The sequence below is a fragment of the Plasmodium sp. gorilla clade G2 genome (assembly GCF_900097015.1).
Source record: "Plasmodium sp. gorilla clade G2 genome assembly, chromosome: 1".
Classification (NCBI taxonomy): domain Eukaryota; phylum Apicomplexa; class Aconoidasida; order Haemosporida; family Plasmodiidae; genus Plasmodium; species Plasmodium adleri (nom. inval.).
In genome coordinates this window covers 1-20,228 of record NC_041693.1, presented here as the reverse complement: position 1 = coordinate 20,228, position 20,228 = coordinate 1, and the positions used below count along the sequence as shown (strand labels likewise).

General features: G+C 18.2%; 6 protein-coding genes across 6 annotated transcripts; 5 read left to right on the top strand and 1 right to left on the bottom strand.

Annotated features, from left to right (window-relative positions):
- Window positions 1-31: 31 nt before the first annotated feature.
- Window positions 32-1,592, top strand: PADL01_0100600 (vacuolar protein sorting-associated protein VTA1, putative; the record flags this gene model as incomplete). Its single annotated transcript, XM_028685202.1, has 7 exons — window positions 32-143; window positions 258-329; window positions 492-590; window positions 660-896; window positions 1,035-1,175; window positions 1,298-1,372; window positions 1,525-1,592. The coding sequence occupies 7 exons, from the start codon at window positions 32-34 to the stop codon at window positions 1,590-1,592; spliced, it is 804 nt and encodes a 267-aa protein (XP_028536131.1).
- Window positions 1,593-2,660: 1,068 nt separating this feature from the next.
- PADL01_0100500 (aspartate--tRNA ligase) lies at window positions 2,661-4,544 on the top strand (the record flags this gene model as incomplete). The annotated part of the gene is made up of 1 exon (XM_028685091.1): window positions 2,661-4,544. One exon carries the CDS (start codon window positions 2,661-2,663, stop codon window positions 4,542-4,544), a length of 1,884 nt encoding a protein of 627 aa, XP_028536130.1.
- Window positions 4,545-5,422: 878 nt separating this feature from the next.
- PADL01_0100400 (conserved Plasmodium protein, unknown function) lies at window positions 5,423-7,201 on the top strand (the record flags this gene model as incomplete). The annotated part of the gene is made up of 1 exon (XM_028684002.1): window positions 5,423-7,201. One exon carries the CDS (start codon window positions 5,423-5,425, stop codon window positions 7,199-7,201), a length of 1,779 nt encoding a protein of 592 aa, XP_028536129.1.
- A 548-nt stretch (window positions 7,202-7,749) lies between these two features.
- On the bottom strand, window positions 7,750-8,740 carry PADL01_0100300 (merozoite-associated tryptophan-rich antigen, putative; the record flags this gene model as incomplete). Its single annotated transcript, XM_028682891.1, has 2 exons — window positions 7,750-8,508; window positions 8,669-8,740. 2 exons carry the CDS (start codon window positions 8,738-8,740, stop codon window positions 7,750-7,752), a joined length of 831 nt encoding a protein of 276 aa, XP_028536128.1.
- Window positions 8,741-11,543: 2,803 nt separating this feature from the next.
- Window positions 11,544-13,726, top strand: PADL01_0100200 (serine/threonine protein kinase, FIKK family, putative; the record flags this gene model as incomplete). The annotated part of the gene is made up of 3 exons (XM_028681780.1): window positions 11,544-11,645; window positions 11,782-13,479; window positions 13,652-13,726. 3 exons carry the CDS (start codon window positions 11,544-11,546, stop codon window positions 13,724-13,726), a joined length of 1,875 nt encoding a protein of 624 aa, XP_028536127.1.
- A 748-nt stretch (window positions 13,727-14,474) lies between these two features.
- PADL01_0100100 (merozoite-associated tryptophan-rich antigen, putative) lies at window positions 14,475-15,595 on the top strand (the record flags this gene model as incomplete). Its single annotated transcript, XM_028680669.1, has 2 exons — window positions 14,475-14,484; window positions 15,063-15,595. 2 exons carry the CDS (start codon window positions 14,475-14,477, stop codon window positions 15,593-15,595), a joined length of 543 nt encoding a protein of 180 aa, XP_028536126.1.
- Between the last annotated feature and the right edge of the window lie 4,633 nt (window positions 15,596-20,228).

The following is a 20,228-nucleotide window of genomic DNA, read 5'->3' as shown; positions in this document are numbered from 1 at the left end:
TTTCGTTAATTATTAAAAGGATTGTCAAAAAATGGTTGAAGGGCAAAATGATACAAGTTTAGGAGAAAGTAAAAAAATTAATATGAAATCCATTGAATTTGTATTAAAAAAATCAGAAGAACTGGAAACAAATCATTCATTAGGTATCTTTAAAAGGAAGAAATATAAATAAATATATAAATATAAAAATATATATATATATATATATATATATATATTTATATTTTTTCATCGAATTATTTATAATAACGTTTTAGTTTCTTTCTTATGTATTTTATATGTTGTGGAGAAGTTGAATGATTATGTCAAAGTTAATTACACAGATATAGGTAATTATTTAAAAAAAAAAAAAAAAAAAAATAATAATAAAAAATAATGAATGAACCCAAAATAGCTAGATAGCCAAAATACAGGAAAATATATATATATATATATATATATATATATATATAATAAAATAATATTTAATATATATGTGTATATCTTTTTAGATAAGAAGAATGTATTAATTAAATGTTTAAATAAAGCAGAAGAAATGAGACCATCCTTTGGTTCTCTTGATTATAATGTCTTGTCAAATTTTTGTGAAAGTAAATATAAAATAAAAAAAAAAAATAAATAATATGCACTTATTTTAATTTCCGTTTACTTTTTTGTAGAACTCTTTTTGGCTGCTGATAAGGCTGATAGGAATGAAGTTATAACAAAAAAAACATTGCAAATGTTTTTTACATCTAAAATGTTTTATGAAATATTAAATCATTTTAAGAGTTTAAGTACTGAAGAAAACAAAAAATATGTATATGCAAAATATAAAACGATATATTTGAAAAAATGCTTTGATAATAATATAACACCTGAACCAGGTTCACCCAAAAATGAGGATGCCATTTCAGGTTTTTTTAAAAACATTATATAAATAAATACATATAAATAAATACATATAAATAAATAAATATAAATAAATATATGTACATACATATATATATATATATATATATATATATATATATATATTTTATATTCCCTTATAGAAGTTGATAATAAGATTGATGAAGAAAACAAAGAAGAAGAGGAACAAATAACAAATGATAAATATGAACATTATGAAAAAAATAAAATAAACAATTATTATGAAAATGATAATGATTATTATAAGGAAAGAGAAAAATTAAGTACTTTAGATTAAAAGAAATAAAACTTAATAGAAATATTTTTACTTAAAAATAAATGAATGAAAAAATATTTACAATATATATATATATATATATATATATTTTTAATTTATTTATTTTAGGTACACAAAATAAAAGAATAGAAGATACCGTTGATTTTAATTTAAGCCTAAAACATGCCCAATATGCCGTTAACGGTATAATAAAAATAATATATATGTATAATTTTTACATATACAAAATTTATTTTTCATACTATCATAATATACATATATATATATATATATATATATATATATATACCTAATTATTTATATATTTGTACTGATTTATATTGTTTTTTCTATAGCTTTAATTTTTGAAGACCGGGATACAGCGAAACGTGAGCTCAAATTGTCCCTTTCATATTTAGAATAATTTTTTTTTTTTTTTAATGGAAAAGAAGAAAAGAAAAATTTGGATATATAATATAATACACACATTTTATGAATAAAAAAAAAATATATTATATATATATATATATATATATATATATTCATTTTATATAGTTGTACATTTTATATTTAAAATTATTTATTTGTTTCATTTTTTATTTATAAATACATAATTATATATCGAATTAAAAAAAATAAACCAAGGTGAACAAATAATATAATTTTTTCCCTTTTCAGTTTTTTGTTTTATAATAAAACAATATAAATATATAATATGGCTGAAGATTAATATAAATAAATATATGAAGAATATATTATATATTAATGATATAATAATGTGAATTATTTATTCATTTTATAATTTTTATTTTGTTATTTTTATGTATGTTAAATATTATTACATATAATAAAATATTATTAATTTGATAAGTTAATTAAGATTTTGTTTTTTTTTGTAGAAATATAAAAATGATCTCATGTAAATATTTTTTGTGTTTACAATATATAAATATTTCAATACATGTATTAAAAATAATATGTAAACATAATATACATATGATATATATATAATATATGTATTATATATATATATATATAAATATATATTTTTATTTATTTATATATATATTTTTTTTTTTTGTCACTTTATTTTTTCTTCCCATTTTTACCTCTACCTATGAATATATGAACATAATATTATTTAAAAAAAATAAATAAAAATAAAAGGATATATTAAATATATATAATATTATAATATATAGATATAAATATTTATAATATAATAATTTTTTTTAATTATTATTTTATATGTTAAAACAAAATATTATATATATATATATATTTTTAAATGAAATAAAATTCGAGTGTAAAATTTTGATAATTTTTAATTTTTGAATTTTCTCCTGTATTTTTCAAAATATCTCTTTATAATAACGTATTTTGACATAATATATTTTTTTACCATTTCTTATTAATACATAAAAAATATATATATATATTTATTTTTTTTTTTTATATTTATACATATATATATGTATGCATAAAAACTAGCATGATAAACTGTTTATTTCAATTGAATGGTAGATTGAGTTATTTAAAAAAATATTTATTATTAATAAATTTGTTTAAGTTAAAAAATAAGCATATAAATTTTATATCAATAAGAAAAGAATTGTTTGTTTGTGGTTTGAAAAAAATGGAAAAGGATAATGTTGTGAATAGTACGGCTCCAGCTACGGAAGAAGCTGTTATGAGTGATAAGAAGAAAGAGAAGAAAGCTAAGAAGCTAGCTGAGAAAGAATTAAAGTTAGCTAAGAAATTGGAAAGAGAGAATTTAAAAAATGAAGCAGCAAAGGTATTAGATTATGTATGTGATGATATAAATAAAGACAATTATGGGTATATAAAAGTAAGTACATTAAAAAAGTATGCAGATAGTATTAAGGAATTATATAATTTAGAAGATATATATAATTTTTTTGTAAAAACAGAAGGTTGTGAAAATGAGAAGAGAGAAATATGTGTTGATAAAAATGTAGATAATGTAAAAGATGAGTATAATGCAGAACATAATTTATTAGAAAAAAAGAAAATATGGGTAAGGGGAAGAATTCATGATATTAGAGCAAAGGGTTCCATTGCTTTTATTATATTAAGACATAAATTATATTCTCTTCAATGTATATTAGATATAAAGAATAATAATAATGATAAGAATATGATGAAATGGGTAAGTAATTTATCTTTAGAATGTATTGTTGATATATATGGTGAGATAAAAAAACCTGAAATACCTATAGATAGTACAAATATAAAATATGAAATTCATATAAATAAAATATTTTGTGTAAGTAGAACTATGAAGGAATTACCATTTTTATTAAAGGATGCTAATATGAAAGAGACAAATGAAGAAATAACAATAAAAGTGAATCAAGATAATCGATTAAATAACAGATGTTTTGATTTACGTACGTATGCAAATTATAGTATTTTTTCATTACAATCAGTTATATGTCATATTTTTAGATCATTTTTATTACAACAAAATTTTGTTGAAATTCATACGCCGAAATTATTAGGAGAAAGTAGTGAGGGTGGTGCTAATGCATTTAAAATAAATTATTTTAATCAGAATGGATACTTAGCACAATCACCACAGTTATATAAACAGATGTGTATTAACTCTGGATTTGATAAAGTTTTTGAAGTAGGTCCAGTATTTAGAGCAGAAAATAGTAATACTTATAGACACTTATGTGAATATGTATCATTAGATATTGAGATGACATATAAATTTGATTATATGGAAAATGTCTATTTTTATGATAGTATGTTTAAACATATATTTAAAGAATTAACTCATAATGAAAAAAATAAAACATTTATTAAAACAATTAAAAATCAATACCCATCAGATGATTTTGTATGGTTAGATACTACACCCATTTTCACATATGAAGAAGCTATTAAAATTTTAATAAAAAATGGAAAATTAGTTTTAAAAGAAGAAGATATATTAACATATGATTTAACAACAGATTTAGAAAAGGAATTAGGCAAATTAATTAAAGTATCTCATAATACAGATTATTATATTATAATAAATTTTCCATCATGCCTAAGACCTTTCTATACTATGTATAAAGAAGATGATCCTAAGATATCTAATTCATATGACTTTTTTATGAGAGGAGAAGAAATTTTATCAGGTTCTCAAAGAATAAGTGATATGAAGTTATTATTAGAAAATATTAAACTATTTAATTTAGATCCAAACAAATTGAACTTTTATATAGATTCTTTTGCATATTCTTCTTATCCTCACTCTGGTTGTGGAATAGGTTTAGAGAGAGTGCTTATGCTGTTTCTGGGTTTGAATAATATAAGAAAAACGTCTTTATTTCCAAGGGACCCCAAGAGGTTAATACCTTGAGGTATTCCCAAAAAAAGAAAAAATACATAAATATATATATATATATATATATATATATATTATATATGTATTATTTATTTTATTTTATTATTTATCTATTATATATATATATATATTTTTTTTTTGACATTTATTTTTATGCTTTACATTTAACGTATAATTAATCGCACATTACACTGTTGTGTTGTGCTATGCTTATTGACCCATTTTTATTTAAACTAAAAGGAAAAGGAAGGTTAAAATATTATATATAAATATGAATATATATATATATATATATATATTTATTCTTTTAATGTGATATTATTCAAAATCCTAATTATTATTTTAATTAGAGAACTTATTCGTCATCATCAAACAAAAAAAAAAAAAGAAATATATATATATATAATTAAAATGTTCTTATTGAAACATTAATGTTTTTATATTTAATACACACATAAAATCATACTAGGGTCCCTTATATTATATATCAAAGGAGTTATTTTATTAAATAAATTTTTTTTTTTTTTTTTTTTTTTTTTTTAAAGCCGAATAATTTTATTTATAAAAATTAAATATATACAATATGTATATATTTATTTATTTTCTTCCATTTTATGGATGTTGGTCTATACTATTTTGTTTTTCCCTAAAAAAAAAAAAAAAAAAAAAAAAAAAAAAAAAAAAAATTAATAATGAACTACCAAAAATATATGCATCTTTTTAACATAATGCCTTTCCCCTATTTTTATTTAAAATAATAAGAAAAAGATACATAAATATATAAATATGCATATGCATGTATATATGTAAATAAATATAAATAAATAAATATATATAAATAAATATATATATATAATATATATATATATATATATTATATATTTTATAAAAACATGAACAATATAAATGATAATGATATTCAAAACAGCGATGTAAACGAAATAAAAAATGATGAGTATATGGAAGAAAGGTATTATAATATAAATAATGAACGTGAGGATTCTGTTCAAAACAATAATATGAATGATAATGAAAACAATATGGTAGGTGAAAAACATTATAATGGTGATGAGAATATAAATAATTCCATAGGAGGAACAACACATAAGGAACATGTGAATGAATATAAAAAAATAAAATCATTTTGTAAGTTAAGAAGGAAATTTGTATATATGAGGAGAAAGGATTATAATTCATACATATATAATAGAAATAAAAATAAAAATAAAAAAGATACTGAAGGGAATATGTACGAAATGTATAATATGAATAATAACAATAATAATAATAACAATAATAACAATAATAATAATCATAATAATAACAACAATAATAATAATATCAGATATAATAATAATATTAACTCTTTGGACAGTTTTAGCGATTTATTTTTAAAATTTATAAAACAATTCATTGATAATATAAATATACATTTGAATAATGTAAAAAATTATTGTCGAAGTTATGTGTGTAATGATAATATGAAATATGTATTTTATTTATTTATTATATATATGTTGTTAAATATTATGATTATCTTTTTTTCTATGTTTGTATATTTCTTTTTGTATTTTTATTTTATACCACAAAATAAGTATGTATTTCCTATAGATTTTTCATTAGTAAAAAATCCAATAGAAGATTATTTACAAAATGAAAAAAGATATAACATGGTGAATAAAATGAATAATATGGACAACATGGATCATATAAATCATATGGACCATATGAATAATCATAATAATATAAAAAATAATTGTAATAATATTAATATGATGAAAAATTTTGAAAAGTCTAATTTAAATGAGTCAGAAGATTTCTACATAAAATATTTCGATTCTTTAAAAGTGGATATATTAAATAGCATTAATAATAAATTCAATTATTGTTGTTCTCAAGAATGTAATTGGTTTAATAATATATTATATGACAAGGATAATAATTATGATTACAATTATAATATGAATGATCAGGAAATCAGAAAAAGAAATTATTATTTATATAATAATAAATTGAAAGGTTTTTATAAAGATTTCCAAAATAACATTTTAAGAGGTCATGTACTATTTCAAAATAAAGTACATTATTCAGACAAAGAAGAGTTTTATAAGAATTTTAATCCTTTTAATTATTTATTTTTTTTTAAGAAAAAAACAGAAAAAGATAATTTACTTAATATAAAAAATGGATATAAAATTGATATATTTTTGAATTTTTCTTATATGAATAATGAATATAATGACAAATTTAATTTTATTCAGTTAGTTACTGAAATATTTAATAAAAATAATAATGTAATGTTTAGAAATGAAAAATTATATATCAATAATAATAATTATGAATTTATAAAGAAATTACATTTATTTTTAAATGCTCCTTTTTATTTTTTTAATATATTTAATAATAAAACAAAAGAAATTCGATTAGTACATGATTATAAATATACGCCGAATTTTTATAAAATTCAAATATATATATATCCACCCATACAAATATATAAAGCTTCTATTGTTATACTTGTCTATGTTAATTTTATTTATTATTACATGTATAATTATCCTTTTGTGTTTTTTTATATTTTTGTTTTTTTCTTGAGCTTCATCTTGATATTTTTCACCACTATCCTTTTTTTTATATTGAGCTGTTATTATTATTTTAAAAACGGATTATAAAAGGGGATACAAATATATATATATGTGTATATATATGATATTATTGCCTATGAAATATATATGTTATATATATAACTTATCGTATGATTAAAATATTTAAATATTATATTATTTTTGTTTTTTTTAATCTGAAAGTATTTATCATATTCCAAGAAAATAGAAAATAATATTTTGTAAGTATTGATATGAGAGACTTGTAAAATTTTAAGATGATTTTATTACTAATATAAATGAGGTTGAGTTATATAATTATATTTAATACAAAAAAGATTTCGGAAATTTTTACAAATAATTTATGCTTTATAAAAATATAAACAAATATACACATATATATATATATATATATATATATATATATATATATTATTATTATTATTTATTAGAAATACAAATCATTACTAATTAATGAAAACATAAAAAAAGAAAAAAATTACAAGGTTGGGAAATATGTCCAAATGATTTTTATTTGTACCAAAGGAAAATAAAATATATATCATATAAGTGTATGTTCATATGTATGAATTTTTTTTTTTTTTTTTTTTTTTCTTTTATTTAGCTAGCTTTTTCCACTTTTGGCTAGTTATCCAATCTTGAAGAAATATTTCTCTCCATTTATTAAAGGAATCATATTTATCCTTTGTCCAATCATCCAGATTATCTTTTTTAATATGATTAATTATTTTGTTTTTATTATGTATCCAATTATTCCACATAAAGTTTTGATGATTTGTTCTTTCATTCCATTTAATAAAGTATTGTTTAACTTCCTGTGTCCATGCATATTTTGATGAATCAAGTTTTATCATATTTTCCCAGAATGCATTTTCATCAATAATCCAATCATTGGAAAGCCAAATGGAATTTTGTTCATGTAGCCATTTTATCCATCGTTGATCAATATGTGTATTAATTTGTTCTGTAATTTCTTTTATCAAGATATTCCAATCATTCTCAAGAAAACATTTTAAAGTATTATAAGCCCAGTTTCCCCATTGTTCTTCATTCCATGTTAATGATATATGTAATAAATTTGTTTTATATTCTGGGTTTATATTTTCATTAATATTTTCCCATTTATTTTCTAAATGTTGAATCCATTCTTTCCAATTACTATGTCTATCTTGTAATATATTTCGTTTATCATTTTGTAATACAAGATTTAAATTTTCCCATTCATTTTCCATACGGCTAAACCAATTATTCCATTCTAACGCTTTCCACTTTTCTGAAATATCTAGTAATTGTTCAGTAGAAATAAAATGATTGCTTAATTGATCTTTTTCTTGTTGTTTGTCTGGTTGAATGATCTAAGAAAAATATAGAGAAGTTAATAAAAATTAAAAAAAAAAAAAAAAAAAAAAAAAAAATGTTTTCTAAGATATAAAATATATATATATGTATATATTTATTTATATATACACTTTCTTTTTTTTTTTCTTTTTTTTTTTTTTTTTTTTTTTTTATTACCGATGAAGTGACTATGCCCCATAAAATAGCACAAGAGAGTGAACAAACTTTAAAGCATTTATGAAATATCATTTTCAATGTATAAAAATAAATAAATATATGACTATTTAAATATATATGTAATATTAGTTTTATATTTTTAAAAAATTTGGAATACAACTTATGTACTATATGAATAAATATTATATATATATATATATATATATATAAATTAAATTATAAAGTTATATTATTTTTAATTTAGTCATAAAAATAAAAGAATTTATATGACATACGGAAACAAAAAAAATATAGAACCTTATAAATAGTTATTTATTCAAATGGTTCATTATTTTTTTAGTTTTGTTAAATATGATAATCTATATGTTTATAAAAATATATATATATATATATATATATATATATATATATATAATATATATTATATTTGGGTTTAATTATTATATCTTTATACAATAAATTAATTTATGAAATTAATTTATTTAATTTAAATAAAAAAAAAAAAAAAAATTATAACAAATGACATACAAAACTAAAAAAAAAAAAAAAATAATAATTATAGAACCATTTAAATAATTATTAATTTTCAAATAGTTCTTTATTTTTTTTTAATTTTTTTTAAATATGAGAATCTATATTTTATAGAAATATACATATATTAATATAATATAAAAATAAATATATTCGCGCGTTAATATATTTTTATTATATCTATATAATATATAAAATTTTAAATATTTTTGATAATCGAACAATTTTTTTTTTTATTTTTTTTAATTTGTTTAATTTGTTTAATTTGTTTAATTTTTTTTTATTTTATTTTTTATTTTATTTTATTTTATTTTGTTGGAATAATATAATATAATTTTAAGTATATTGAATTTTTATATTTATATACTTTATTTTTTTACGTATTTTCATGCTTTTAAAAAAATGAATATAAGTCCTTTTTATTTACAACCAAAAAAAAAAAAAAAAAAAAAATATATAATAAATAAAATTATACAATATGGGGGGAAATACATATTAATGGTAAATATAGATATGTACATATATTCTTTATATATAAAAAACTAAAATATAATTTATATTTAACAGTTTCTTAAAAAATAAGTTGTCATTTATTATTTTTAAATATGAAATGAATCTTTTAAAGTAGATATGAAAAAAAAAATAAAAAATGAAGAAATAGAAATCAAAGCATTAATAATTAATATTTTCTTTTCCCTTTTTTCAAAATGTACTTAAAAATGATAAAATATATATATATATATATTTTTCATTTTGCGGGAGAAAGAAAAAAAATTCGAATGAAAAAAAAAATATATATATATTTCTAGTGTTATATATCAATATATATAAAGATCATAACTAAATACTGTTATATTCTTATAATTTTGTTTTTCTTGTTTATATATTATTGAAATATATAAAATATTCATATGAAAAAAATCATTAATATATATTTACGTCATTTCTTGTATATATTATAATAAATAATTGGATAAATAAAAGAAGAATTATAAAGGTATATATTATGATTTATTTAATAATTTTACACTTTCTCATTGTCATATATGTATATATATATATATATATATATATATATATATTTTCATAAATATATAATGTTTAAAAATAATAATATAGAATTTAAAAAAAATATCATGGGAGGGAGGATGGAAAAAGAAAAAATATATATATTATATATATCCACATTTATGGGGATAAAAAGTTATATATATATATATATATATATATAACATATTTAAATTTAATGTTTAGTATTTATTTTTTAGTTACAATTTTACTAAGTAATTAAGAATAAAATTAAAAACATTGTAGAATATTACACTCATTTTATTTCTTATATATATATATATATATATATAATATAATTTTTTTTTATTATAATAAGAATTTATTATTTATAAATATATTTTTGAATAATTAAAAAATAAGGAAAAGGGGAGAATAATAAAATAAATAAACATAATATATATAAGTATATATTTATAGAGAGATTTTTTAAAAATAATATACATAAATATTATTATGAAAATATTAATATATCAGTATAATTTTGCTTTTTATTATATAATACTTTTAAAATATATTTGTTTATTACTTTCTTTTTTTGATGTTGGAAAAATAAAAAAAATATATGGATATTTATAAGAGGGATTCATCAAAAAAGAAAAAATTAGGTTCAAAAATATTATATAATTTTTTAAAGAAGGAAAATTTTATTTGACATTTACATATATATATATATATATATATATATTTGAATATATTTTATTTTTTATAATTTTATAATAATAGAGGGGAAAATAATAACAACGAATATTTTGTTATTTATAAATTAATTAGTGTATTTTTTTGATTTTTCGTTTATATATATATATATATATATATATATATATATATTTTCTATAACATTTACAATTTAAATAATATTTTAGGTTTAAAAAAAAAAAAATTCTTAATTATCAATTATTTTATTTCCCCGTATATATATATTTTTTTTAAGTAAATATATTATTGTAAAAATTATAAATAATATATATGTATATATTGTATTTTTCTATATTTTTTTATTAAGAATATAGATATATGGATAATTGTGACATAATCTATATAGTATAATTATATATGTGTTATATATTTATTTTTTATAAAAAACTAATTCGGTATGATGTCATTATTTATATGGTTATAAATTTTTTGGGGAAAGGTGTTATATCTTATATATTTTTTTAAATGCACAGTAAAGAATTTAATTAATCCCAATTGTGTGCGTAATTCTTTTCTTAATATATATATATGTATATATGTATATATATATATATATGTATATATATATTTGTGTATAATGCTAAATATGTTACAGAAAAAAAAAACCTTATTTTTAAGATCTATATTAATTAAATTTATTATTATATTTTTTTGGGGAATATTATATCTTTTTTTTTGCGTAAAAATACATATATATATATATATTAAATTTTTCTATTTTTTTGCACATATATGGTTATATATGTAAATTACCTTTTTAATAATATATACATATATATATTTATGTGTATATAATTTTTTTTTTTTTTTTTTAGAATGTAGACCTTTTTGAGAGTAAGCGAACTAATCATTTTGAATTAATCGTGAAAGGGTCACGATATTTAGCTGAAAATAGAAAAGAATCTGAGAAAGTAAATGATAAACTTAATAATAATAATGTTGATAATTTCAGAGTTAGAGGAAATGAAAATGGGTGTGCTATAAATATTGAAGAAACGAGTATAAATAATTGTGAAGGAAAAAATAAATTGATGGTAGGGTGTACAAAAGGTTTAAAAAAATTGTGGAATAAAATTAGTTGTAATTCTTTATATGATGAAAATATCGATTCTAATAATGATAATAAGTATAATAACATGAACGATAGTGCTTGTAATAATAATAATGATTTATTAAAAAAAGAAACACAAGAAAAAAGTGTGAATGTTAAAAAAGTTGATGATGATAGTATTATATCTAGTGATATAAATAAAAATTGTTTGTATGAGAAAAATAATATAAACGAAGAACATGATTCAAAAAATATTTATAACTGGGATTTAGGTAGAAAATCCTTAGAGAAATTATTAGGTTGTTCAAAAAATTTTAGTATAAATGGAGTTAATTATGAAAACTGGGACATTATTCAAATACCTACATGCGGGGCATCTAGGATTAAAGAAAAATGTCAAAAGATGTATAAGGTGGTTATAAAATCTAAGGGAAAGGATGGTATAGTGGGTAATAATAAAAAAATGGGGAATTGTAATAATTTTGATAATATTAAAGGAAATGATAATGAAGAGGATGATGAAATAAAATTATTTATGAAAAAAGTACCTATTGATATATGGGTAAAGCAATATGATTTAATGAGAAAATATGATGGAGAATATTTATCAGTAGGGGAGAATTTTGTAATGGAGAGTGTAGTATTAGCATTTTTAAATGAGCATCATCCAGGTATAGCACCAAAATTTTATAAGTTTTTATATGAACCAGATATGAACTATGATATAAATAATAATTGTGATGAAAAGCGAAACAGTAATGTCCATATAGATAGCAATTTAGATACATTTAATGAATCACTAAGAGAAGAAGTAAATAATAATAAGAAAGGTTATGTTGTTATGATATCCGAATTCTTTGGTGAAGATGTTTTTGATTATACCATTAGTGAAAAGGAACGATTGGAAACAGAGGAATGGTTTAAAGATGTAAATAAGATATTATATAAATCATTGAAATTATTAATAAGTTTACATAATGCTGGTATATGTCATCTTGATTTAACACCTGAAAATATTTTAATTACAAAAAATTTCGATATGAGATTATGTGATTTTGGTAAAAGTGCACCATTATATACGACAAAATTAAGACATACAAAAGAAATGAATAAGCAGATTTTTTTTGAATCATGCCAACCAAATATTGGAAAAAATCCAAACACTCCCCCAGAATGTTGGGATTTATTTTTAAAATACGAATCATTAGATGTTGATGATCCTTTAGAATATTTAAAAACAATTATAGATCCAGAAGAAAGAAAAATGTATTATTATGATGTAAGAAGTGCTGATAAATATATGCTTGGTATATTTTTTATCTTCTTGTGGAATGATGGATATTTATGGAATTCAGCAGAAGTGGAAGATGATGACTACTCTCAGTTTGTAAAGAGTGGAATGAATTTTGATTCCTATGAATTAACAAAAAATTGGCCACGAGGTTTAAAGGTCATCCTCAAGGTAAGAAAAATGAATATAAATAAATATATATATATATATGAATATATTTAATTTTGTTAGGCGAATTTATTATATATATATATATATATAATATGGTTTTATTTATATATTTATACATGTTCATTGTCATTTTTTTTTTTTTTTTTTTTTTTTTTTTTTTTTTTTTTTATAGCAATTATTAGATGAAAACTATAGGAAGAATTTAAATCTTAATGATCTACTTATACATCCTTGGTGGTCTTATTAGAATTAAATAGAATCAAGCACAAAATTGTATATTATTACAATAATGTTAAATAAAAAAAACATTTTGTAAAACTTATGAATACTATGTGGAGAATTAAAATTTATATATGAATAAATGAAATAATTTTTGTTTTAAAAAATATTTATTTTTTTTATTCTTATTGTTTTTTTTATATATTTCTTTATATTTGTATTTTTAATTTTGATTTGTTTTTGTTGTTTTATAAGTAGAAAACGTAACATAGTTACTTATTAATTAATATTATATATATATAGATCTATTTATTTTTATTTTAATTTTTTTGTTAATGTTTGTTTTTTCATAATTATATTTGTACACCTTTTTTGGTACTTTTTATATACAAGTTTTTTGTTTTTAATGTAATATTATATATATATATATATATATTTATTTTATTTTATTTCATTTTATTTTTTTTAAGTACGATTTCCAAGAAAAAAAAAAAATTAATTAAAATATAAAATATTTTTCTTCAAAATTGTAATTGTTAGATATCATATTCTGATATATATGTACATTTTTATTTTGAATTATTCGGGTAGTATTAAGTGTACTATAATATATAAGATTATTGATGCATTTATAAAAATGTTGAGTATCTATATAATAATTATATATACTCTATAAATGTGTTATAAAATAATGATATAATAATAAGGAATATATTATATTTTAATATAATGTCATAAAATAATATATACATATATATAAATATATTGTGTATATCATGGTTTTAGGTGAAAAAATATATTATTAAAAAAAAAAAAAAAAGGGGTACAGTAAATAAATACATTAATATTTGTAAGACATTTTAATGAATATATAATTATTTTACTTATAGTTCAAATTTTTTTTTTTTTTATTTTATTTCATTTTTTAAAAGCATGTATTGAAAAGTTATGATTCATTAATATTATATATATATATATGTATATTTACTTATTTATTTATAAATAAATATAAAAGAGGAAATTAAATATTTTTTAAATGTACTCATAATAGAAATGTGTACAAAAGTGTATGCATGATATTATATTTTCTTATTTTCTAATAAGTTGAAAAAAAATTTTAGTTTTTTTTTTGGTTGAGGAATTTAAAATTACAAATAAATAAATAATAAAAAATATACCACATATATATATATATATATATATATATATATATATATATTATAATAAATATTAATATTAAAAAATTAATTATATTATAATTTAATAAAAACAAAAAGTAGCAAAACATAAAATTAAAAAAAAAAAAAAGAAAAAGAAAAAGAAAAAGAAAAAGAAAGAGGAATAATTATGGATTCAACATTTAGAAAATAAATGGGAAAATATTAATGAAAATATAAACCCAGAATATAAAACAAATTTATTACATATATCATTAACATGGAATGAAGAACAATGGGGAAACTGGGCTTATAATACTTTAAAATGTTTTCTTGAAAATGATTGGAATATCTTGATAAAAGAAATTACAGAACAAATTAATACACATATTGATCAACGATGGATAAAATGGCTACATGAACAAAATTCCATTTGGCTTTCCAATGATTGGATTATTGATGAAAATGCATTCTGGGAAAATATGATAAAACTTGATTCATCAAAATATGCATGGACACAGGAAGTTAAACAATACTTTATTAAATGGAATGAAAGAACAAATCATCAAAACTTTATGTGGAATAATTGGATACATAATAAAAACAAAATAATTAATCATATTAAAAAAGATAATCTGGATGATTGGACAAAGGATAAATATGATTCCTTTAATAAATGGAGAGAAATATTTCTTCAAGAATTGGATAACTACCAAAAGTGGAAAAAGCTAGCTAAATAAAAGAAAAAAAAAAAAAAAAAAAAAAATTCATACATATGAACATACACTTATATCGATATAATTATTTTATTTCTTCCTTTGGTACAATAAAAATCATTTGGACATTATTTCCAAACTTGTAATTTTTTTCTTTTTTATGTTTTCATTAATTAGTATATTTGTTTCATAAATAATATAATAATATAATATATATATATATATATATATATATATATATATATATGTGTATATTGTTTATATTTTTATAAAGCATAAATTATTTGTAAAAATTTTCCGAATCCTTTTTTGTATTAAATATAATTATATAACTCCCAACCTCATTTATATTGTATAAAATCATCTTAAAATTTTACAAGTCTCTCATATCAATAAAATTTTACAAAATATTATTTTCTATTTTCCCTTGGAATATGATAAATACTTTCAGATTAAAAAAAACAAAAATAATAAATATTTAAATATTTATAATCATAAGATAAGTTATATATATAACATATATATTTCATAGCAATAAATCATATATAATAACATATATATATATTGGTATCCCTTTTATAAATCCCGTTTTTTAAAATAATAATAACAGCATCAATAAAAAAAGATAGTGGTGAAAAATATCAAGATGAAGCTCAAGAAAAAAACAAAAAATATAAAAAAAACAAAAGGATAATTATACATGTAATAATAAATAAAATTACATAGACAAGTATAACAATGAATTTATATATTTGTATGGGGATATATATATATTGGGAATTTTATAAAAATTCGGCGGGTATAATTTATAATCATGTCTAAATCGAATTTCCTTTTTGTTTTATTATTAATATATTAAAAAAATAAAAAGGAGCATTTAAAAATAATGTAATTTCTTTAATAAATTCATCAATTATTTTTATTGATATATAATTTTTCATTTCTAAACATTACATTATTATTTTATTAAATATTTCAGTAACTAACCCTGAATAAAATTTAAAAATTTGTCATTATATTCATTATTCATATAAGAAAATTCAAAAAATATATCAATTTTAAATATCCATTTTTTTATATTAAGTAATTATCTTTTTCTGTTTTTCTTAAAAAAAAATAAATAATTAAAAGGATTAAAATTCTTATAAAACGTCTTCTTTGTCTGAATAATGTACTTTATTTTGGAAATAGTACATACCTCTAAAATTTTATTTGGAAATCTTTATAAAAACTTTTCAATTTATTATTAATATAAATAATAATTTCTTTTTCTGATTTCCTGATCATTCATTTATAATTGTAATCATAATTATTATCCTTGTCATTAATATATTATTAACCAATTACATTCTAGAGAACAAACAATAAGAATTTATTATTAATGCTATTTAATATATTCCACTTTTAAAGATCGAAATATTTTATGTAGAAATCTTCTGACTCATTTAAATTAGACTTTTCAAAATTTTTCATCATATTAATATTATTACAATTATTTTTTATATTATTTATGATTATTCATATGGTCCATATGATCTTTTATAATGATCCATGTTGTCCATATTATTCCATTTTATTCACCCATGTTATATCTTTTTTTTCCATTTGTAAATAATCTTCTATTGGATTTTTACTAATGAAAAACTATAGGGAAATACATACCTTATTTTTGTGGTATAAAATAAAAATAACAAAAAGGGAAAAATTTATACAAACATAGAAAAAAGAGTAATCTAATATTTAAACCACATATATATAATAATAAATAAAATACATATTTCATAATTATCCAAATTACACACATAACTTCGACAATAATTTTTTTACATTATTCAAATGTATATTTAATATTATCAATGAATTTGTTTTTATAAATTTAAAAATAAACGCTAAAACTGTCCAAAGAGTTAATATTATTATTATTCTGAATATTATTATTATTGTTGTTATTATTCAATATTATTATTATTGTTATTATTGTATTATTATTATGTATTATTCATATTATACATTCTTCGTACATATTCCCTTCAGTATCTTTTTTATTTTTAATTTTTTATTTCTATTATATAATGTATGAATATAATCCTTTTCTCCTCATATATACAAATTTCTTTCTTAACTTACAAATGATTTTATTTTTTTATATTCATTCACCATGTTCCTTATGTGTTGTTCCTCCTAATGGAATTATTTATATTCTCATCACCATTATAAGTTTTTCACCCTACCATATTGGTTTCCATTTTATCCATCTATATTATTGTTTTTGAAGCAGAATCCCTCACGTTCATTATTTAATATTATAATACCTTTCTTCCATATACTCATCCATTTTTATTTCGTTTACATAGCTGTTTTGAATATCATTATCATTTATATATTGTTCATGTTTTTATAAAATATATATATATATATATATAATATTTATAATATATATATTTTATTTATATATATTATTTATTTATATTTATTTACCATATATACATGCATATGCATATTTATATATTTATGTATCTTTTTCTTATTATTTTAAATAAAAATAGGGGAAAGGGCATTATGTTAAAAGATGCATATATTTTTGGTAGTTCATTATTAATTTTTTTTTTTTTTTTTTTTTTTTTTTTTTTTTTTTTTTAGGGAAAAACAAAATAGTATAGACCAACATCCTAAATGGAAGAAAATAAATAAATATATACATATTGTATATATTTAATTTTTTAAATAAAATTAATTCCAGGCTTTAAAAAAAAAAAAAAAAAAAAAAAAAAAAATTATTTAATAAATACTCCTTTGATATATAAATATAAGGGACCCTAGTATGATTTTATGTGTGTATTAAATATAAAAACATTAATGGTTTCAAATAAGACATTTTAATTATATATATATAATATTTCTTTTTTTTTTTTGTTTGATTGAGACGAATAAGTTCTCTATTAAATAATAATTAGGGGGGATTTTGAATAATAATCACATTAAAAGATAAATATATATATATATATTATATATATTCATATTTATATATAATATTTTAACCTTCCTTTTCCTTTTAGTTTAAAAAAAATGGTCAATAGCATAGCACAACACAACAGTGTAATGTGCGATTTAATTAATACGTTAATGTAAAGCATAAAAATAAATGTCAAAAAAAAAATATTATATATATATAAATAGATAATAATAAAAATAAAATAAATAATACATATATATATATATTATATATATATATATATATATTTATGTAGATTTTTTTCTTTTTTTGGGAATGACCTCAAGGTATTAACCTAAAAAATTGGGGTCCCTTGGAAATAAAGACACGTTTTTTCTTATATTATTCCAAACCCCAGAACAGCATAAGCACTTCTCTAAACCTATTCCCACAACAAAGAGTCGAGGATAAGGAAGAATATGCAAAGAATCCTATATAAAAGTTCATTATGTTTGGATCTAAAATTAAATAAGTTTAATATTTTCTAATAATAACTTCATATCACTTATTCTTTGAGAACCTGATAAAATTTTCTCCTCTCATAAAAAAGTCATATGAAATTAAGATATCTTAGGATCATCTTCTTTAGTACATAGTATAGAAAGGTCCTTAGGCATGCATGGAAAATTTATTATAATATAATAATCTGTATTATGAGATACTATTAATTAATTTGCCTAATTCCTTTTCTAAAATCTGTTTGTTTAAACATATGTTTAATAATATCTTCTTCTTTTTTAAAACTAATTTTCCATTTTTTATTAAAATTTTAATAGCTTCTTCATATGTGAAAATGGGTGTAGTATCTAACCCATACAAAATCATCTGATGGGTATTGATTTTTAATTGTTTTAATAAATGGTTTTATTTTTTTTCATTATGAAGCCTTAAATTCTTTAATATATGTTTAAACATACTATCCCATAAAAATAGACATTTTCATAAATCAAACTTTATATGTCATCTCAATTCTAATGATACATATTCAACATAAGGTCTATAAGTATTACATTTTCTGCTCTAAAATACTGGACCTACTTCAAAAAACTTTATCAAATCCAGAGTTAAATACACATCTGTTTATATAACTGTGGTGATTGTGCCTAAGTAAATCCATTCTGATTTAAAATAATTATTTTAAATGCATTAGCACCACCCTAAAAACTACTTTCTCCTAATAATTTTCCGGCGTATGAATTTCAACAAAAATTTTGTTGTAATAAAATGATCTAAAAATATGACATATAACTGATTGTAATGAAAAAATATACCTATAATTTGCATACGTACGTAAATCAAAAAACATCTGGTTATTTAATCGATTATTTGATTCACTTTTAATTGTTATTTCTTCAATTTGTCTCTTTCATATTAGCAATCCTTTAATAAAAAATGGTAATTCCTTTCATAGTTCTACTTAAAACAAAATAATTTTAAATTTATATGAAATTTCCATATTTTATATTTGTTACTATCTATAGGTATTTCAAGGTTTTTTATCTCACCCATAATATAATCAACATACATTCTAAGATAATTACTTACCCCATTTCATCATATTCTTATCATTATTATTATTCTTTATATCTAATATACATTGAAGAGAATATAATTTATGTCTTAATATAATAAAAGCAAATGGAACCCTTTGCTCTAATATCATGA